Source organism: Aptenodytes patagonicus, chromosome 17 (assembly GCF_965638725.1).
Source record: "Aptenodytes patagonicus chromosome 17, bAptPat1.pri.cur, whole genome shotgun sequence".
Lineage (NCBI taxonomy): Eukaryota > Metazoa > Chordata > Aves > Sphenisciformes > Spheniscidae > Aptenodytes > Aptenodytes patagonicus.
This window is the reverse complement of record NC_134965.1, coordinates 3,886,563-3,906,924: the sequence shown is the minus strand read 5'-3', so window position 1 is coordinate 3,906,924 and position 20,362 is coordinate 3,886,563. Positions and strand designations below refer to the sequence as shown.

The window sequence follows — 20,362 nt, the reverse complement described above, 5'->3', positions numbered from 1 at the left end:
GCCACAAGCCAGGTGTGCTGCAGAGCCAACACTGCCCAATGGCACTGGGCTGACCATGCAACATGGTACCCACTGCATACACAGTTGTGTTGAGAAATCCCAGACTGAGTATGAAGGTCCTCCTGAAACTGCCTGCAAGTCACAAGAGAGCCTACTGGTAAATGGCACTCCCATTTACATCAGGAAACAGATTGCTCATGCCTCCTAACAAATACGCATATGGCTTATCCTAATTCACCTGTATTCAGCAGCAAATGAGTGAATATTGGTACATAGAGTCAGGACTCATAATCATTATTGTCCTCATTGTGCTATCATGGAGACAGTAAACCAGTATTTACAGAATGATCATTGCAGATTGACTATAAATTACACTCACCCCCGCACTGAATTACACACAATTCATTACTCCCTGATGAAACCTCAAGGAAGCGCTTCCCATCACTATCAGCAAGCTGTACCAGACCATTTCTGTATCACAGAGCCCATAGAAGATGATCACCAAAAAATGGACATCTGTTTGAAAATGCTTCAGACTGCCAAGATGACTGACTAGTCCTCATGTAAGACACGGATGCTGGCACCTAGCCTTCATCGAGTCTCTTGCTTCTCTGAACCTTTTTAACATGCAACATTATGCCTGCTTACAGACCAGCCCACAGCACCGAGTAGAGATGCTCCTTTTTAACGCTCACCTGAAATAATAGAGAGCCACTGAAGAGTCAGTGTGCTTGCAGGCTTTCTTCACAAGCCTCTCCACAAAAGCATGCAAATCTTCTTGCAGGGCATCCACTCTCTTGCAGTACTGCTTAGTTCGGCACAATGAGTTCCTGAAAGAGCATTAAAAACAAACCCAAAGCCATTACCTACAGGAAGAGCTCTGGGAAACAGATTGCTATGAACCCTTATCACTGGGCTCAGGGTGACACATAAACAAAAATGGTGCTAGCTGTGGGCAGCAAAAGAGGCAGTCATCGCTGTGGCAAGAAGGGTGAGGGAGACTTACTGCTCTTCATCTTCAAGCACCTATTTAGGTATCAGAGTCAACCTTCCTCCAGAGCTCCCACAAAGGGAGCTGCCTCAAACCCTGTTACCACAGAACTGCTTCTCAACAGGGGGTACAGAGCAGTGCTGACGATGTCAGGGAGTGGTGTACAGAGGACACATCATGACACACACCATGCGTTATGCCTGTATCTAGCTCGTATCATGCCTCACTTCTGGCCGTGAACAGAGAGGATTTGCACTCTGCCTGTCTCAATAATAACTCGTTGGGAGTTTTGTTCCAGCCACAGCAGCAACTCTGTAAGCCTAGGGAAGTGTTGCATGATCTGACTTGGAGGTCAGAGGCCTCTGGAGATATTCAGTGACATGGCACCGTGCCTTCAATACCAATGTTTGTTCTTAAGGTTTCCACCTGCAAACAGGTTTGACACTTGAAGTCCCTTAGATTAGAAAACCCAGATCCTAATTTCTTTCCTGCAGGTTATGACTAAGCATTGTGGGCGTGTGTGGTGCTGGTAATCTAATTTACACAATCTATAAGCATAGCAATTGTCTTCAATCTTAGAAAGACCAACTTCTGGGAACTCACCCAACACCACTGGTGTCTATGAAAAGCCATTGCCTATTATCTGGAGAACTGAGGACACTTACTTGAAGATATTGGCTGTTTTCTGGAGGAAGTCAACCTCCTGTTTGTCAGAGTCTGAGCTCATGCATTGTTCAATCACCCGAAGCAGGGGCTCAATGATGTCAAACACCAAGGGGTTCTCTGATTGCTTAGTCAGGAATGCTTCAATCAGATCCAGCACCTGCAAACAGAGTTACTGATGTGAGAACTAATACAGACAGGGAAACATGATCGATCTACCCAGAGCAGCTCCTTCAGACTTGAGTGGGCCACACAGCAGCTGGAAGGGGCTAAAGAAAACTATTTGCAGCTGAGCTCTGTATACCTTCTGCTATCATTTGTACTGTTAGGGCATGAGAAACTGAAAATTAAAAATTTGAAACTGAAGATTAAAGGCTGTCTGTGGACTTCAGCTTTATTTTGTGCAGTGACACCATTTAGAAACAGCAGTTATGAGAATCACTGCCACCTGGCCAGACCTGCAGTCACTGTAACTTGGCACAGAGCTCTGTTAGCACCATTGACTGATAAGCTCTCACCCCTGCAAGCCCCCCTTGACTTCCAGACAGTGCATTAGCATAAAAACAGCCTCTTACAGCACAGCATCAGAATGAAAATGCAGTAAAGCCAATGGCTCGCTATGCCCTTCAGCCTTCATCTTGGCTAATCTGACACCAGACATTTCTATACAGGAGCGGCTGGAGCTGTCTCTGGATGCCCAAATATCCTGGACAGTCCATGCTGACACCAGGTGGCCTGAAGTCAGTATTACAGTCACAAATAACCAGGGGGTGTTAATCATAATCCTCCTGATTTTACTAGCATAACAAGCCAAAAAAAAGCTTACACTGCAAAATTACCAGAGGGGTTTTATGCATGTCACACTAAGGCACATCAAGCTTGTCCACTTTACAAAAACTGACAGGCACCTACCTTTGGGTAGGCGTGGGGAAGGATCTAATAAATTGAAGCATATCAAATCAGCAAATGGAAACCACAGTTCACTTTTTGAAAGCACAGTCCTGTTTTTTGTTTTGAAGTAGGCCTGTGAAGCCCCAGTCACTGACCACGATATTGCTGTGCCAGGTGCTGTACAAAGCCAGAACAATCCAGTCCCAACCTCCAGGAGCTTATGACATACACGAATGTCCAAGCTGTTCAATGTTAAGTAGCTCATGGCAGGCAGTAGGCTACAACTAACATGCTAGTAAGCCAGAGGTCTTCACACCAAACACTTATCTCCCACCTTGATCTTGAAATCCCTCCGTAAGATCTTCTCTTTCCGCATCCTGTCTTTCTCATCCTTCTTCGCCTGGATCCGCTTCTGCTGCTCTGCAAAAAGGGCTGAGATGTTCTTGTCAAGAGCCATCATAGCCTCATCATCCAGCTCTTCATCACTCTCATCTCCTCCCTTTTGTTTTTAGAATGCAAAAACAACATGTCATCTCATGTACCTCAAAAAGACAGTGGAGAAAGAACCACAGCCAAGACCAGACTCACAGTAGGGATGTAGCTACCTCTAGACCCAGAATAACATGGGGAGGGAAAACAGATGCTCAGACCCATGAGAAATCTAGCTTATATTTCCTATCAGGTAATGCTGGCTGCACAGTACTAACACGCAGAGCTAGAGGATCAGGAGAGGGAAGAGGCTGAGGTTTTGACACTGACTCCCTCTGTGCTATTGCTCTTTCAGTAAAGAGGTTAATATATTGCTATGTCTGTAGCCTTTATAGGAATCATTAAACCACACTCCAACACTGCTACAAGAAGTCTCTAGAGTGGCCTACAGGGATCACACTCCTCCACACAGGCCAGCCAATACAGGCAGCATGTAACAGGTTCTCAGTGCTTTACTTCACGACAATCTCGTCTATTACAGGCAGGAATACAAATTATATCAGGCTAGACTGGACAAGCTAAAGCACTCAAGACACACTAACAATAGAAGAACAAGTGACTTATTCCCACAGCTTGCTTTGAAGATCCTGACCTCCTGCTTCAAATGCCATACAAAGATGACTGCCAGGGTTATCACTGCACGGGCTCAAACAGGATGTGGGTATTAGATAATCTTTCACCACCCCAAACCTCCTGGTATCTCTATCAAGGTAGGCAGTGAAAACGTACCAATGCGTTCCCTGCTTGGAGAACATTCATCAGCTGACTGCGAAAATCATCATCAACTTCTTCATTCTTTTCCTCATCTCCACTGTCATCCTCTTCTTCAGTGTTGCCTTCATCCGAGGAGTCCTCGCTTCCTTCCTCGTCCTAAGGAAGAAAAGTTCACCTCCTGACCGCACCGTCCTTCAAGCCCTGCTCAATTCTCAGGTGTTCAGAAATAAAACTCAAGCCTCCCCTCACCCCACTGCCTTGCTTCCAGCCCTCAGATTCAAGTAAAGACACCTCAGATAACAAGATACCAGATCTTCACAAGAGCTAAAAGCAGAACATAATACAGACTTCTCTGTCATATTAAATGAGTATCAAAAAGAAGCTTCCAAGGAACATCTGAAGTAACAGCCCCCATCTGACTCTCCCTTCTGCTAATGCTTGTAATGCTTTGTGACTCGAATCTCTGCAGTTCTTAAAACCCGAGATCTTGAATTCAGATGGCTGTGCATCACAGCAATGATTCAGTCTGTGGCTGCAAAAAAGAGGCCTGTGCTAATTTCAGGATGCAGTCATTTGTTCTCAGGAAGTCATCTATTCAGCCAGCCATACCTACAACAGCATTTTCCTTCAAGGCCAAGAGACTAATAAACATGCACTTCCAACAAGCCATTTGTGTGTTGCACTTTTAAAATAAATCTTAATAGAGCAACAGCCTTTTACTCGAGACAGAGAAATGCAATTATGCCTATTACCACAGATCAGGAGAAACATTATTTTTAAACAGTGAAGGTCTGAAGAGTATTTGTCACTGGCAACGGCACATCAATTACCATGTCCTGTGCAGATTTGATCTTTTTGTCCGATTCTTCCATCACAACAACAGCACTTTCTTCATTTTGCTCTTGGTATGGGTCAACAACCTGCAAAAAAAGAGGGACTTGTGTTTTTTCAGTGTTTTGTTTTGATGCATTTCTTGTGTACAACAGACAGGAATTTTGGCACAGTAAGCCAGTTGAATAATGAAATAGTAAGTAAGGGCATTCAACTTTCTGGCTTACAATATCATGTTTGTTAATATGCTAAGTTCTTTCTATAAGTAACAAAAAAGGTGGAGAAAACTGAAGAGGTTGGTGACATCACACATTTTGATTTGTTACAAATTAAGTATTAGGTTCACCTTATAAAGTACCTGACAGTACATCTTTGCAATCCACATATTACTCTCCCAGAAGACACCACCTTACTCAGTAGTGTGACCAATTCAGATTTTCAGTGTCACTTATTTTTAGCACTGCCACGCTTAGCCTTTCTAGAAAAGAGAAGTTGTTACTATTTATACTCCCATATAGAATCTACCAGCTATGTAAACTGACCCGGGAATTTCTTCAGCCTAAAACTACCGAAGAATACAGCTTAAAGTTAGCAGATCTCAGGCTCCCATAAAAAAAAACCACAAAAAACCACCAAAAAACAACTCTCTGTAAGCTACCTTTAAAATTCAGTAGCACACATTGTCAGACATTTTCTAAATCAAGGAGGCTTTTATTTAATCCCAAAATAGAGACATGCTTGTATATCTGTTAGGAAAAAGACAGGTGAACAGCACAATGCCCTACTGGTGCCTCACTTACATCCAGGATCAGCTGCAAGCCCCTCTTGGTCAGGTTAGGGCAAATCCGTACAAACACGCTCTTGGAAATCCGACGTATGAGTAGGCTGGGCTGGGCAAGGAGGGAGAGAAGGATTTCCACCATCACCTCAACCCATCCTGGCTCTGCGTTGTCTGCACAGGAACAAACAAACAACGACAAGAAGGGGCTAAACCTCTGCACTGGCACATCAATAACAGACTGCAGAAAAATTCACCAAGGGAAAAAAGACGGTCCTTCTAGCTGACTATTAGAAGTACTCATTCAGCAACACAGACCAGAAATAATCAAGTGTGAAGCTGAAGATCATAGCTGTATTGGAAGGCTACTAACCGTAGGGAGAAACATGCCTGAAATTGTCTTTAGGCCACTGCAAAGCCTTACCAGGTAACAAAACCTACTATTCATTAAATCATCACTTAGATTAGCAGTTCTGCAAATCATGCGACACCTACCTGGCCACATTAAAGCAACCAGCAGCCAGTCAGCAAAAGTATATACATTTTATAGTGTTTCCAATGAAATCAGGAGTCACAGCAGCCCATGAAAAGTGCTGACATTTGAAACTGGTCCATTAGTCCAAAAGTTTGGCAATCCTGATCTACATACAACCAAGCCACCATAGACTTACAGCTTTTATTTTCACAGTACCCTCAAATTTACACACAGACTTACGGAGAACAAGACCATCGTTAAAGAGGAAGTCAAAAGACCAAGCCAGGTTCTTTCCTGGTCAAGTCCCAACCTTGCTCCGCAGGCCCTAAACAAGGACTAGCCTAAATCAGCAAACAGGCTGTATCTACACACAGGACACATTTAGTTTGCCCAGGACTTGAGCTCTGAAAGTACCAAGTTTCAGGCCTGCTGGCTGTTGGGAGAGCCCACAGCTTTGCCCAAGCAGATACCACCACTTCATTCAAGCTCTTAGCCAGCACAGAACAAGGACTCAAAAAGAGTGAACTCCCTTGGACACTGCTCATCTGAACAATGGCCAGCTCTGAAGCCCACCTATCCTTTAAGAGGCACACAGGAACTCAAGGCACTGAGGATGTGAATAGAGAGCTGGAGCCAGAGACAAGAGATTTAGAAAGACAAAGAAAGAGAATGAAGGAGACGGGATTCTCCTGGGAATAAGTGCATCAAGCTAGAACCGATGCAGTCAGAGTGCTTCACTAATGCAGAACCGCCATCTTCTGTCTTTTGACAGACGTTAACAATCCCACTCCATTTCTTTCTGTAGGAAGGACTCACCAGCCTTTTTCTTCTTAGGTTCTTTGCTGAATGCCCTCTCCGTGCAGTTCAGAAGGTCACTCAGAACGTCCATTGTTTCAGACGGATTCTGTTTGATCACAGGCAGACAGTAAACACCCTCTCTGAATTCCCCACTACCAACAGAAGGAATATACCCCGAATCTAAGGACCTCTCTAAATAGGTACAGAAATTAAAATCAGCTACTACAACCCCTTTGCAGAAGAAAATATGAATCTAAGTAAAAATTGCTCCACTCAACAGCAAATCAAGGGCAAAACTAATGCTCAGACCAAGCTTTGCCCCTGTAAGTTGTCTACAGTCAGTGTAAGAATCATGGTTTATTAGCTGCCAATTGCCCATTTCTAGAAGCCAGAGGCTGTGAAAGATTGGATGTCTGAACACAAAGAAACTCTCCAACTCAGTGTTCAGAAAGCCCAGCTATCAGCCCATTTTACACCACTCAGATATGCTTCAGAGGTCTTACCTTGAAAAGATGAATGGCCATTAAAAGCAGAAGTTGCTGGAAAGCAACGACTTTGGCGCTGTCTGATTTATTTTCCTTCTTCTGCAGATTCTTCACAGACTGAAGTGTTCTGAAGAAAGAAACCCTTTTGAGTCTTTCACAATTACAACAGCAAATCTTCTCTTATGATCAGACTAAAAACATGACCAAATCTATAGTATCATTTCCTGTACTTAGCATTTAATTTATTGAACTTGGACATACATATAGTATACAATCTTAACCCAACAATAGCATCTCACCTTGTGCAGCTTATAAAAACCTCTGCACTTGGGCATGGGCTAGATTCCTAATAGTACAGCCGAGGCATAGACCTTTATGGGAAATCAAGCTTAGAAAAGAGCACCAGAAAAGAGTCACTGAGAAGTTAGTACAGGCACCTACACATAGTTAACACACAGAAGGAACAGGAAGAAAGGAACAGGGCGATGAGAAAGAGAGAGGCATCCTGAAACCCAGTCGCAGGTGCAGGATACTCAAAGGGAAGAAACAGAACTGCCACTTCTGCGAAATGGCTCTGCTACAGCAGCCAGAACAACAGCAGGAGGATGAGAGAATACAATTTCTTTTATTGGCCCAATCTCACCTCTCCCAGGCATCCCTCTGTCCCTTGGTAAAAGGCTTCACAGCTTTGACATGCTCACAGGAGAGCAGCTTGTTGGCGTACTCAACAAGGAGAAAGATCCACAGCTTCCCATCTGCAGTCACACCATGGATGTGCTTCTCCCTCAAGGCTGCAGCCTTTGCTGTCTCCCCCAAAACAGTCAAGGTGTTTAAAGTCTGAAGTAATCTGCAAAGACAAACAGCCAGCGTGTTACTGGCAGAGGAACCAGACGGCCTCCTCACACTTTCCAAAACAACGCCCACCAGTAGAGCACTCTCATCCCAGAGCTCTGGTCACTCACTGCAACCCAGATTCACAGGGCCTAAGTTCCAACCCATGCATGTATCCAAGCACAGTAATATATAGCTCATTGTCTTGGCGTCCCCAAGCACACCTGGTGCCCCCAAGGACACTGATTACTATTCTCAGTTGTTTCCCACTCTGTGTTCCAACATGTCCTCTGCTTTCCCTCTACTGAGGTTGGAGCACCAGCTTTGGCAATCACCTAAAAGCATCTATTATTACCAACTCCATCTCCCTTAGTACAGGGAGGACTGCGGAGCCATCAGCAGCTCGCGTGCAGAGTGGACAGAAAGCCAACAGCAAACCTGCACAACCCCACCATGCCTCTCTTGGGTCCTTCCACTTCTAGCTTGCAACAGAGGTAATGGAAATCTTATGAGAAAAAGCAGTCTGAGCTCAACTCTACACCTACCTGATCATCATACACATACTCAGCAGGTTTGCCATGCAAAATTATGGTTTTACTGGACAAAACTTAAGGATCTTCGGAAAATCCATCTAGGATCTCCTTATAAAAGCCATTCCCTGGTCCTGGAGTCAAACAAATGCTCCAATAGCAGCTCACAATCCCAAACCTCTTGCCCTGCCATTCGCAGGCTGATCTTATCCTCAGGAAAAAAGTGACATTTCCAAGCTTAAAACATGCAAGTAAAATCCTTACCCAAAGAAGTAGTTTTCTGCCACCGAATGAGCCTGTTCATCTAGGGGCTCTGATGGAAGGACATTCGCCTCACGTATTTGGGAAGTCTTTTTCTTAGCCTCAAAGAAAGCATGGAAGAAGCAAAACCTAGAATGGACAGAAACAAGAACAAAATTAACAGCCAGCTTGGTCATAACAAAGAAAAAAGAGCCCATGTGTGCAAACCAAATAGTGCCACATATTCACATTTTTATTCAAGGATGTCCAAGCACTGAAAAAAAGTCACTATTTACAGTAAGACCCTTTCCTCAAGGTACACAGGGTAAAGAAGAGAGAAGGATGCTCAGGACTTCACAAAAGTGAAGTGCCAACACTTGAGGCCACACAATACAATACTCAAGACTGTCAGATTTGGGTCATATTCCCCAAGACTTTTAAACTGACAGGTAAATATTTATTAAGATCTGATGCAAAGATTAGAAGTAGTATCTTCAAGCAGTCTAGGTAACCAGGAACCTAGTATTTACTGAAAACCAATGGGACTAAAGTGACTTTAAATGCCTGAACTACTTAAAACAAAAGTTTGTCCAAGTTTGCAGAAGGTATTTTGAAAACAGAACCTAGTCTCCTAAACGACTTATGTTATGGAATATTTCCACTACTGAATTTGTCTAGTGTCACGGGGACAGCTTACTTGGAATACTGCTATAGAGCTAAACAGAATTATTCCAAACACATGTGGCATTAAGTCTTTAAATCATTCTCACCTGGAAATGTCCATCACAAGGCTCTCTTCTTTTTTCACTGAACTTTCAATGATGTTAGCAAGTCGGTGGATGATCCATTTTCTTAATCGAGCAATCTTATGTTGTGCTCTTTCAATAAGAAGTGCACACAATCAATAGTTTGAACACTATCCCAAAATAAACGCAAACCACACAATCCACTGCAGCAAGAGGCGACTTTCAGCTATTTAGAGGCTTTACACTAAAGATGGCAAAGTTATGTAGTAAGAAAGCAACAGGCACATAAGAAGAGATATAATCTTTCCCAGTTTGCTTTTCACTATGCAAAAGGCAGTCTCTTTACCCCACAGAGGTACTGCAGTCTACCAAAAAGCACTTCAAGAACTGCAGTAGTGCATGTATGACCTCACTCGACTGACAAGTAACACATAGACACACTGTTTTAACAGCTTACATCATCTTTGGAAGAAGCCCCTGCACATAACCCAGTACCCACAGCACCAAGTTGTGGGTATTCAGCGAGCAGCAGCGCCAAGGAGGATAGAACTTTCTCTTGGGAAGATTTCCTAGCTGGAAATTGCTACAAATGCCTATCACGGATATAAGTATTTACAGGCTACTCTTGAGACACGGAAGTGGGTGCTTTGCTGTGGGCCAAGGAGACGAGAGCACTCAGGCCAGTTTAATAGTCAGATAAAAGGGATGCACAATTCCTACAAAGACCTGAGAGTCTGCAGTGAAAAAGGAAGCCACTGGACGTTTTTGCCAAAGCAATCGTCAGGGCTAGAAAAACATGAGAAAAGGCTTCTTTGGTGATCCAGTCTGCTTTGGTCAGGCTGGCTGGTTCTCACCGTGTTTGCTCCTATTTGCAGAATTGAATTTTGTCCCAGCAAGAGAGTCAGATGCTGGGGCTAAACCTTCTGGGACAGAGGAAATAGAACAGGCAACAATTATCAACTCATGGCAAGGGAACCAGCAAACGTTGGCTGTCCAAACCAGACTTTACACAGGTAGCTACTCTAACCACAAAACAGAAAGAGAAGAGGAAGGTGCATCGTCTATACACTTACATGTTTAGATTTTCCTGGGTCTGTTTTTGCCGGTTACTTGAGAAGTCTAAACAACAGTCAAAGTCTGGCCTGAGGAACATGTCTTTGAGCCAGTCAATGTATTTTTGCAATGCCACTGGCTGCAGGTGTCTGACTACCCTGGAAGAGCTGGACAACACTGGATAGCCTTGATTGGTGAGAGTAGAGAAGCCGATCATCACTGCCAGCTGCCTCTCCACATCATCACAGCTGTTCAGAAATTCATCTATATATCCCTCCATCTCTGGAGCAAACTTAAACCGGTCTGGAAGCTGAAAAACACGGTCAAACAAGCAGGTTAGGAACCTCACACTGAGTCTGAGTGTCTTTGTAAGTACAAATCACTTTACAGATTTGACTGCAGTAAGTAAATTAAAGTCACGTGCCTGAACATTTGTCATAAGGCATACAGCAGGTCATCAATTTCACCTCATGGTCTTCCTCACATAGGAGCAATCACTGTAAGCAACCACAGAATCCTGTCATGTACCAACTTCAAACCTTTAATTTGCACCTTCCCAAACAGTCAGGCTTCAGCAGGCTGGACCACATGCTGGCCAGTGCAGCTAAGCTCCTAGCCTGATCAGCTCTTATTTTGGGTGAAAGTCCAGGGTGTTTCTCACATCATCTGCCTTAGACTTTCCCTCGATTTGGAAACTCCCCCACATCAATTCTGGTCTCATCTAGCAGCCGTGGAGCCTGCTGACCTACAGTGGGTAGAACAAATCCTACCTCCTCTCCCTGGTGTCTCAGAAGTGTTGAGGCATTCTGAAAGGAGGGGGAGTTGACATGTTTAACCTAAAAACCGTATCCTGAGGTGTTGTTGTTTTGTGTTAAATCCTGTCTTCAGTCCTGGCATACAAGCTGACAGGCTGCTGGCCTTGGAACACTGTCCAGCAGCATGCAGACCACCAGGACATGTCCCATCTCACCACACATCCCATTTCCTTATGTTCGTTCATAGCCCACAGTGTTCAAACCCACTCATTTGCTTTGGAAAAAAACAAAAGCATAACTGGAGAAACCTTGAAGAGGGCAAGCTGTGGCTTCGTTCCAAAAATGCAATGCAACTTCTGCAAATTAATAAAACAACTTGTTTGGGAGTGTCACGATCAATACAGTGACCTGGCGGAAGCAGAAACAGTAATGAAAGTCTAGGGAACACTGTTCTTTTAAATAAAAGGGCTACACATTCCTAATTAACTACAAATCCATCCAGTTATAACATAAATACCCCGGCAAGAAATCTCACACAAAACACAACTTAGCAAGCTCCTCCTTCCACTGTTGGAGAATTCAATACTTGTGCATCAGTACGAAAACTGGGAGAAAAACTCCAGGAAAGGCTGCTGTGAACAGGCTAATAACTCACACCGGGGGTTTCATCAGTCATTTCTCAACAAAAGCAAATCAAGTACATTTGCTCCCCTGTTGAAAAAAAGTGGATTCAGGAAGATAACTGTCAGTAAACGTCAGACTCAAGCTTTGTCTAGTTCCACCTCCAACAACAACCAGAATCCCGTAAGAAAGTACAAGGTAACAGTATTTGCTTTCCAAAACAAAGGAACAAAACAAAACAAACCCACAAAAACAACAACAACAAATTCAAACTAAGATCTTTTCTACTTCCTCATCATCACCAATATTAGCGGTTTCTCTTTCCATTTAGTCAATCATTGTCTTCAGAGGATTTGGACATTTCAGATGGGAATTAACAATTTTTTTTATGCACATGGAAGAACACAGCCCAAATCACTGTGCAACAAGCATAAAAAGCAAGAAACAGGAAAACAACTAAGTTAGTGGATAAACCCTGAAGAAAGTTGGTCCATACAGGGAGGCACCATGGTAAGCATTATTTTCAGAGCAAACCCACACATCTATCGCTGCTTTGATACCAGAACAGAAAGACTGCAAGTCCTATTCCTCCTAAGAGAGGGCAATGATTTTGGGGCCCACATGAGGAGGCTTAGGATTATGTTACCACAAAAAGCCAAGCCAAAGCCTGTTTTTAATCAGTATTCCCCTTTTATTCTTCCTCCCTTTATTGCAGGGCTGTGTTGTTTGCTGGGTTCCCAAGATGGAAGAAGGAAGAGGAGTTCCAAAATCCAATTCCCAAATAAAATTTCTGCTTAAACCTCAGACGTGCTTATTGAAACAAGCACTAACATAAACAAAAGCATGAGTTGTCCCTTTTTGTCTTTGCCTTCAAATGTTCATGCAACACCCAGCACAATGACAGACAAAAAGGAGCTTCTGGACACGCAAAATCAAAAGGACTGTTAAAGGATGACATATGACATTGTCAATATGCTGAGGGCTGCCCTTCCTCTGCTTCCCCCATCGTTAGCGCTTTCTCAGCAACATCAGTGAAAGCAGGTGGGTCAGTGCTGAACAATTTCAAAACCCTTAAAAAAAAGTCTGAACAAAAAATACACAAACAGGCAATGACAATTAAACACAGCCTATACTCAGCCCACTGCATACAACTGCATGTCATACAACAACCTTGCTTTTAGTAAGAGTCCAAGGTCTAAAACTACATGATTTTTTTTTTATACAAGACGACATGAAACTAGAAAGGGGGGTGGAAAGGACTTCTGCTCAGGACAGGGTCTTTAGCCCTGAGCACGAGTACTTTCAGAAGACCTACCTGAGTCGTCACCACGTGTTCTCCATAGTGCTGCATCACCTTCCCTTTGAGAACCATCTGTAGCTGATCCAGAGACAACAAGGGGAGAGCACTGCCCAGCAACCGGTAGCACATGTAACTGAGTGGAAACAAAGAAGATTCCCTCAGGTAGAGGCACAGCAGTAAAGCCACACACAGACAGAGTGTAAGACAGAGAAGAAGTGGTGGGGCAGGCTACATGGAGCATGCAGGAAGGCAGAAGTCAAAAACTCATGGATCCTGTGTTCAAAAATCCTACTACCCAAAGCTTTTCTTCTGACTAGCATAGCTGCTAAGATCTCTCCCCGTAGCAGGTCCTCCACCATCTAGAAATAGATGAGTCCTCACCAGCAGTTCCTTCCTCAGTCCACTTTCTGGATCTCTTCTCCCCAGATATTTTATTTCCACAGGCCTAATAAAAACTTACTTAGTTTTTGACTACACAAATTTACTTGGTTTTGACAGCAACTTGCTGTCAAATTTGATCAAAATTGCCCAATGGGCTCAGAAGTTATTTGATAGACAGCACTAGCCTAATTTCTGCAGGAAATCAGGCTAAAAAAGCAACACTTTTGAGCATACAAAGGGTATTTTCAGACTTACCCAAGAAGTAAAACAAGACTTAAACTGCTCAGGCTTGGAAAATGGTTTCCTTTCACTGCGATACTCATGAAATATGCTACAAAAATTTTTTGTAGGTGCACCTCTACTTTTAAACTCTTGGTCTAAGAAAGATTTAAACTTGGCCACAGACTGCCTCGCTATGGTCCAAATTAAATTATGCTCCCCCAAAATGCTCACAGATTTGTATTCCTGATTTTTCATCGTTTTTATACAGCATGAGTCTCAACAGACAACTTAAATAATCCTACAAAGATCTAGTCTTGGAAAGATTAGACTTGGAAAAGGGGCTGAAATAGGTACCGTTATGATGTCAGCCACAGCCATGTCCTACTTAAAAACATGGACCATGTCAGAATCCAAACACATACCCAGGCATTTTACTTCAGTCCATCCCACAAAGCACAAGTCCAGCAATATTAGACACAAATTTCAGAACTAGGGTTTGTCTACACAGGAGCCGTCCTTCTTAAACCACGCAAAGAAAGCCAAATGACTCTCCCCCTCAACCACTCAGAGAGAAAGGGACAGTACAGCTCCTCTGACAAGTCTTGTAGGAGCAAGCTATAGATTTAAGACACCTTTATGCCCAATGAGGTGCATCGCTTTTACGTGCTGTCCTAGTCAAATTCAACCTCAAATTTGTTTTATGTCACAATTCTAAGAGAAGTCTTACTAACTCCTGGATTTAGGCTCCCTATAAAGTTTCTCATGAATACTTAAATAACCAAAAGCAAGCATTCTCACATTGTTCATGAGAAGCCACATGCTCCACCCTACCATAGGGCAGCAGAAAGACTGGGGCAAGAAACAGAAGGAAAATACGGAAAACAACAAACAACATATGTTAAAACAAACCTCACAGGTCCCGATTTCTCCTTCAATAGCCCATTCTCCACACCTTCTTTCCAGAACAGTTCAAAGGCATCTTCCTTCAGTGAAACTTGTAGCAAATCAAACACTACACTGGGCAATTTCTTGTCCTTCTTCTCAGACTTGGCAGCACTTTGCAGAAGCTCTACAAGTCTAGAAGAAGAAAGAAAATAACGTGAGTGATCTGGCCTGGAAGGGGATCGCTGAAGGCCAAATTCATCCTGCTGTATGAATGCAGGCTGCATCTTTTGGGAGAAATGACAGAGCTATAATTTAGGAAGCTCCATAACACCTAGCACCTAACCCTGAACAGAACCTGCAGTGGCAAATACAGGCAGGTGTCAGAATGAAAGCCACATTTCTCTCACTGCTAGCCAAGAAACCGAGAATGTTGCATTTAATGCTCCTTATTTAAGAACTTACCTGGGAATATTTTGCTCATTTACAACAGTAGGTGAGCCAAACAGCTTCTTCAGGTTTTTAGGTTTCAGAACACCAGGGAATTTCTGTATTCCCACAAGCAAAAGGTGCAGGTTCTCTGGAGATGTGAAGGCTGAAGCGAGGTCACTTTGCAAGATGCCAAACAGGACCTCCTCAAACACAGTTTCAGGAACCTAGACGGGAATGAAGGTGAGAGCATATGAGAAACATATGAGGGCATTTTACTAACTTGCTGTGTAGTATATTAAAATACCTGCATTGTAGGGCATTCTACTAAAAGCTTGCAGTGTTCTGGAAACTTTAGAAATAGTCTTTATGGTGACACAACCAAAAATAAATAATAAATAAGTCCAGCACCGGCATACAATCCCCAGGTGCTTAACCATGTGGAGCAGGACAATATGTTGTCATCAGATAGCAATTCTGGTCAACTGACTCCAGCCACAATTGTTCTCTTGCTGTCTGACTGCTCCTGTCTGTACAGCCGTGCAGCCCAGGGAGAACGAAACACTCTTCTATTAGTTTTTAATTATATTTCCCCAAAATAAGACACTTGTTTCAATAAGATTTGCTGGTAAACAACTGCGTTCAATCGTTTTAGAGAAAACTGGATCCAACATTTTCATCAATAAAATAAGAAATGCACAAAAACTGCTTTAATTTGTATTTTTTAAAGATGGGATTCAAAATACTTTTAAACCTAACATCAAGACTAAAGGACCCAGAACACTTCCATACAAAACATTATTTAATTTTGATTTAACACTGTTAGTCTTCACATCCACAAACAATATCCACATAAAAGAGGGAAATAAATGAACTCTCTTCTTTTACTACGAACTCAGAGTTCCTTTACTCCGTGTCCCTACATCCTTTCACTCCCAACAGCCCAAAATTCAACCTTAGGCCCAGGCTTGGTGCATAAACAAGAAGGTTTGCTGTCCAGAGTTTTCAGCGTACTTCTATTCAAAAGAGCAGACAGTCTAACATACCACCCAAGCAAGTCACTACAGGTTTGTCCATGATGAAATCAGACTAAGCTAAACCAGAGCATCCTTCCCAGAATAAAAGCCCACAGACAATAGAGGAAACAGCTCCCACAGTTTAAACTCACTCTTCCACACACCCCCTTTAACTTTCAACTATGAACAAACTAAGGAAAAAGCAGTCCCCAAAGCAAAGTCCTCCCTCCTCCCACCCACTGTGTGCTGTGGCTATACCTCAGATGTGATGTCAATAAGAGTTTTGCGAGGGAGATCTCTGAGGTGTGCTTGGTGATGTGCCAGCTGCTGGAGAAGCTGGACACTCTCCAGCAGAGCTTTCCGGTCCTAGAAAGGAAAGATAAGCCAAAAACAGAGGACATATATCAAAGATTAAGCTGAAGGCTCAGGTAATAATCCACTCTTGAGACCCTTACACATACTTGTAATAAGAAACCTACACAATTGCTTCCCGATAGGCCACTCGGCTTTTCCCAAAATGGTGTTTTCTGGCTGTATATGACACCAGATCCCTTCCTTCCAGGAGAGGTAGGGACCTCCTGCACCATCTGACACAGTTCCTACACTCTAGTCAGGAACAAACATTTAACAGGCACAAAAAGTCCATGGATAATGCAAAAGAAATGAACAGAACTTGATGCTTCAAGTCCCATCTTATTGACTAGCCAATGACACAGCCTTTCTCTCTAGATCCTCTCTCCACGTCAGACAGCCCTAGGACCAGTACTGACAAACAACGTAACAACGGTAATGTTACCTTAACAAGCCGGCCAGATTGGAACAGAGCCATGACTCCAAAAAAGTTTCCAAAAGCAGCATTTCTCACAAGTTTCTGAAAAGGAAAAAAAAAGGGGGGTTAAAATCCACTTCACTTAGATTTCACGTTCAGCTACAGCTCTGATCAGTGGAACAAGATGGCTGGAAGATCTAGCCTTGAACACCCTGCCATATGAAGATAACACACTTGAAAAGCAACCCCCTGCATTATGTTTAACAACTGTCCTAGATTATCTTTCTGTCACATGGACGAATCTCAGCTAAAACAGGGCCAGATGACAATGTCATCAACTTCCATTTTTTACAAATATTTCTGTTATTTCATTATGGTCATTTGCCTTAGTAAGAACCCAAAACTATGGTATCCATGCACCAAGCCTTCAAAGAATAGAGAACGGTTAATTTAAGCTAGCTGTTGGCCAACGCTGCTATGAGCCGACTCACCTTTTTCACTTTTTCCAGATTGTGTTTTTCTTTTATCTGTTCCAGGACACTGCACATTGGAATTTCCTCAAAAGCCTGTAAAACCTGAGGAGATGGATGGAATAGCTCAGTTTGCAGGTCTTCCATTTTATGACGTTTTATCAGGTTCAGCTGAAATAGAGCTGAACAGTTGTTCAGCATAGCAGCAGATGTGCTGCTTTATTAGGCCAGAATATAGACAACTAGATCAGGAGAAGATGTGTCAGAATAGGAACTAGTGTAGACATAAATATACCTGCTGATATTCCTTTTTTTTTTCCCCTGCACATGACTTAGCAGGATTAATAATGAGAACATTTTGCTGCAACTACATGACCCTGTAACAGAAGCAATGAAACTTTTCAGCATGGGGAAAGCTCTTCTGCATTATCAACTTGTCAGGTGCGACGAGGTCCGATCCCACTGGTGATCCCAATTGCTGGGACTTTTAGCTATGTTACAGACTCAAACAGCAGGGAAAAAATAAACAACTTTGAAACACGTGCTAAAGGGTTGCCTTTTCAGATCTCCCACATAAACAGCCCAACACCAGGAGCAAGTCAATTTTAAGAAGTCACAATAGTTCTAAATGCAGCATATTTGAAAACCTAGTCAAAGTTTGCAAATTCAGGATGGTTCTTGAAGCAGGACAGAATTCTGTAGCATGAGCGTGATACTGGTATAGCTTATACCTTTATAAGTGCTTCTAAAACAGACTAGCACCATTTAAAACTGCAGTTTTTCTGTGCTCGCCGCCAGAGCCTTCTCTGCCATCTGCATGCAGAAGTTGCCAGATGGGAGCCCTCGAGCCTCCTTACAAACTGCAAAGGGGGACCCCAGGAACTGACTGGGGTTGGCGAGGGGCCACAGAGCTCTCTGCTCTGCTCTGGGGAATACTGACCTGCGCCAGGGCCAAGCTGAAGCCAGGGCGGGCGGCCTCTCGGGTGGCTCCCAGTCCTTCCACCAGGCGCTTGAGGGTGTACTTCAGCTCATCGTCCTGAAAGAGAGACCCAGCTCCGGCGGTGCCCACGCTCCTCTGAACACAGCGGGGCTGCCGGGCCCCCCGCGGCACGCCCGGCCGGGCCCCCCGCCGTGCCTCTGTTCGAACAGACGCGTTTCCAAGCGTCAGCGGAGGGAAGAGCCGTGCCGACCCGGTGCCTGCCCGCACCCACAGCCCCTCCGGCCGGCCCGGCGCGGCCCCGGCCCCGGCCCCCGCCTCACCTTCCTGCCCTCCCGCAGGTGCCGCAGGAGGTTCTCGGTGGCCGCCAGCCGCACCTCCTGCTCCGGCTTGGCGATGTCCCAGAAGAAGTCGAGGAAGGCGCGACCCTGCCGCAGCACCCCGCGAGGGTCGGCGACCACGGGGCCGCCCTGGCCCTCCAGCTCCGCCATGCCTCCGCTGCCGCACGTGGGGCCGCCGCCGTCCTCCGCCCGCCCCGCCTCTTCCGGGGCAGCGGGGCCCGAGCGGGGACGGGCCTCTCAGACCCGCCGAGCCGCGGCCTCCCCCTCCTTCAGCGCCGCGGCTTCTCCTCAGCGCTTCGCGCTCCCCTCATCAGACCCGCGCTCCCTCAGACCCGCGCTCCCCTCATCAGACCCGCGCTCCCTCAGACCCGCGCTCCTTCAGCGCCCCGCGCTCCCTTCATCAGACCCGCGCTCCCTCAGACCCGCGCTCCTTCAGCGCCCCGCGCTCCCCTCATCAGACCCGCGCTCCCCTCATCAGACCCGCGCTCCCTCAGACCCGCGCTCCCCTCATCAGCCCCGCGCTCCCTCAGACCCGCGCTCCCTCAGACCCGCGCTCCCCTCATCAGCCCCGCGCTCCCTCAGACCCGCGCTCCTTCAGCGCCCCGCGCTCCCCTCATCAGACCCGCGCTCCCTCAGACCCGCGCTCCCTCAGACCCGCGCTCCCCTCATCAGACCCGCGCTCCCTCAGACCCGCGCTCCCCTCATCAGACCCGCGCTCCCTCAGACCCGCGCTCCTCTCATCAGACCCGCGCTCCCCTCATCAGCCCCGCGCTCCCTCAGACCCGCGCTCCTTCAGCGCCCCGCGCTCCCCTCATCAGACCCGCGCTCCTCTCATCAGACCCGCGCTCCTTCAGCGCCCCGCGCTCCCTCAGACCCGCGCTCCTCTCATCAGACCCGCGCTCCCTCAGACCCGCGCTCCTTCAGACCCGCGTTCCCCTCATCAGACCTGCGCTCCCTCAGACCCGCGCTCCTCTCATCAGACCCGCGCTCCCTCAGACCCGCGCTCCTCTCATCAGACCCGCGCTCCCTCAGACCCGCGCTCCTCTCATCAGACCCGCGCTCCTTCAGACCCGCGTTCCCCTCATCAGACCTGCGGTCCCTCAGACCCGCGCTCCTTCAGCGCCCCGCGCTCCCTCAGACCCGCGTTCCCCTCATCAGACCTGCGCTCCTTCAGCGCCCCGCGCTCCTTCAGCGCCCCGCGCTCCCTCAGACCCGCGCTCCCCTCATCAGACCTGCGCTCCCTCAGACCCGCGCTCCTTCAGCGCCCCGCGCTCCCTCAGACCCGCGCTCCCCTCATCAGACCCGCGCTCCCTCAGACCCGCGCTCCCTTCATCAGCCCCGCGCTGCCCTCGGGGCCGCCCCTCAGCGCCATATTCCCCTCCCCATCTCACAGCCCCCCCGCAGGCCTTGTTCGTCCCTCCCCTGCCCCAAGGGCTGCCTTGGCTCCCCCCCGCACCCCGTGCCCTGGTTAGCAGCTTTTGAGGGAGGTTTGAATCCTCTCCCCGCGGGGACGCGGGGCTCGGTGGGGGAAGAGGGCTAAAACCCTGCGGAGTGAGTGGGGCACGGGGTGCTCCGTCCGCTCTTCTAAAATACGGTGGTGCAGCTGTGCAGGGTCAGAGGACACTAGATGTACTGGTCATTGCATGGGAGTCTGTACGTCTTGCGGTTTTATTGTAAAAGCTGAAATAATGGCCCAGGAAAAGGAAACAAATCAGCTAATGCAA

The 20,362-nt window shown here is 46.0% G+C and overlaps 1 protein-coding gene across 1 annotated transcript in view; it reads right to left on the bottom strand.

Moving 5' to 3' along the window:
- The window catches only part of MYBBP1A (MYB binding protein 1a), a 60,994-nt gene extending 42,206 nt beyond the window's left edge, over positions 1-18,788 (bottom strand). The window contains exons 1-20 of the mRNA XM_076354402.1: positions 18,621-18,788; positions 18,301-18,396; positions 17,382-17,465; positions 16,918-16,992; positions 16,380-16,487; positions 15,142-15,332; positions 14,704-14,871; positions 13,207-13,324; positions 10,536-10,825; positions 9,487-9,594; positions 8,741-8,866; positions 7,759-7,962; positions 7,134-7,242; positions 6,649-6,736; positions 5,380-5,531; positions 4,579-4,668; positions 3,764-3,904; positions 2,880-3,044; positions 1,657-1,814; positions 696-830 (exon numbers count right to left, since the gene is read on the bottom strand). Coding sequence (XP_076210517.1) covers positions 696-830; positions 1,657-1,814; positions 2,880-3,044; positions 3,764-3,904; positions 4,579-4,668; positions 5,380-5,531; positions 6,649-6,736; positions 7,134-7,242; positions 7,759-7,962; positions 8,741-8,866; positions 9,487-9,594; positions 10,536-10,825; positions 13,207-13,324; positions 14,704-14,871; positions 15,142-15,332; positions 16,380-16,487; positions 16,918-16,992; positions 17,382-17,465; positions 18,301-18,396; positions 18,621-18,788 — 2,774 coding nt within the window. The remainder of the gene's footprint in view (positions 1-695; positions 831-1,656; positions 1,815-2,879; positions 3,045-3,763; positions 3,905-4,578; positions 4,669-5,379; positions 5,532-6,648; positions 6,737-7,133; positions 7,243-7,758; positions 7,963-8,740; positions 8,867-9,486; positions 9,595-10,535; positions 10,826-13,206; positions 13,325-14,703; positions 14,872-15,141; positions 15,333-16,379; positions 16,488-16,917; positions 16,993-17,381; positions 17,466-18,300; positions 18,397-18,620) is intronic.
- Positions 18,789-20,362: the final 1,574 nt, after the last annotated feature.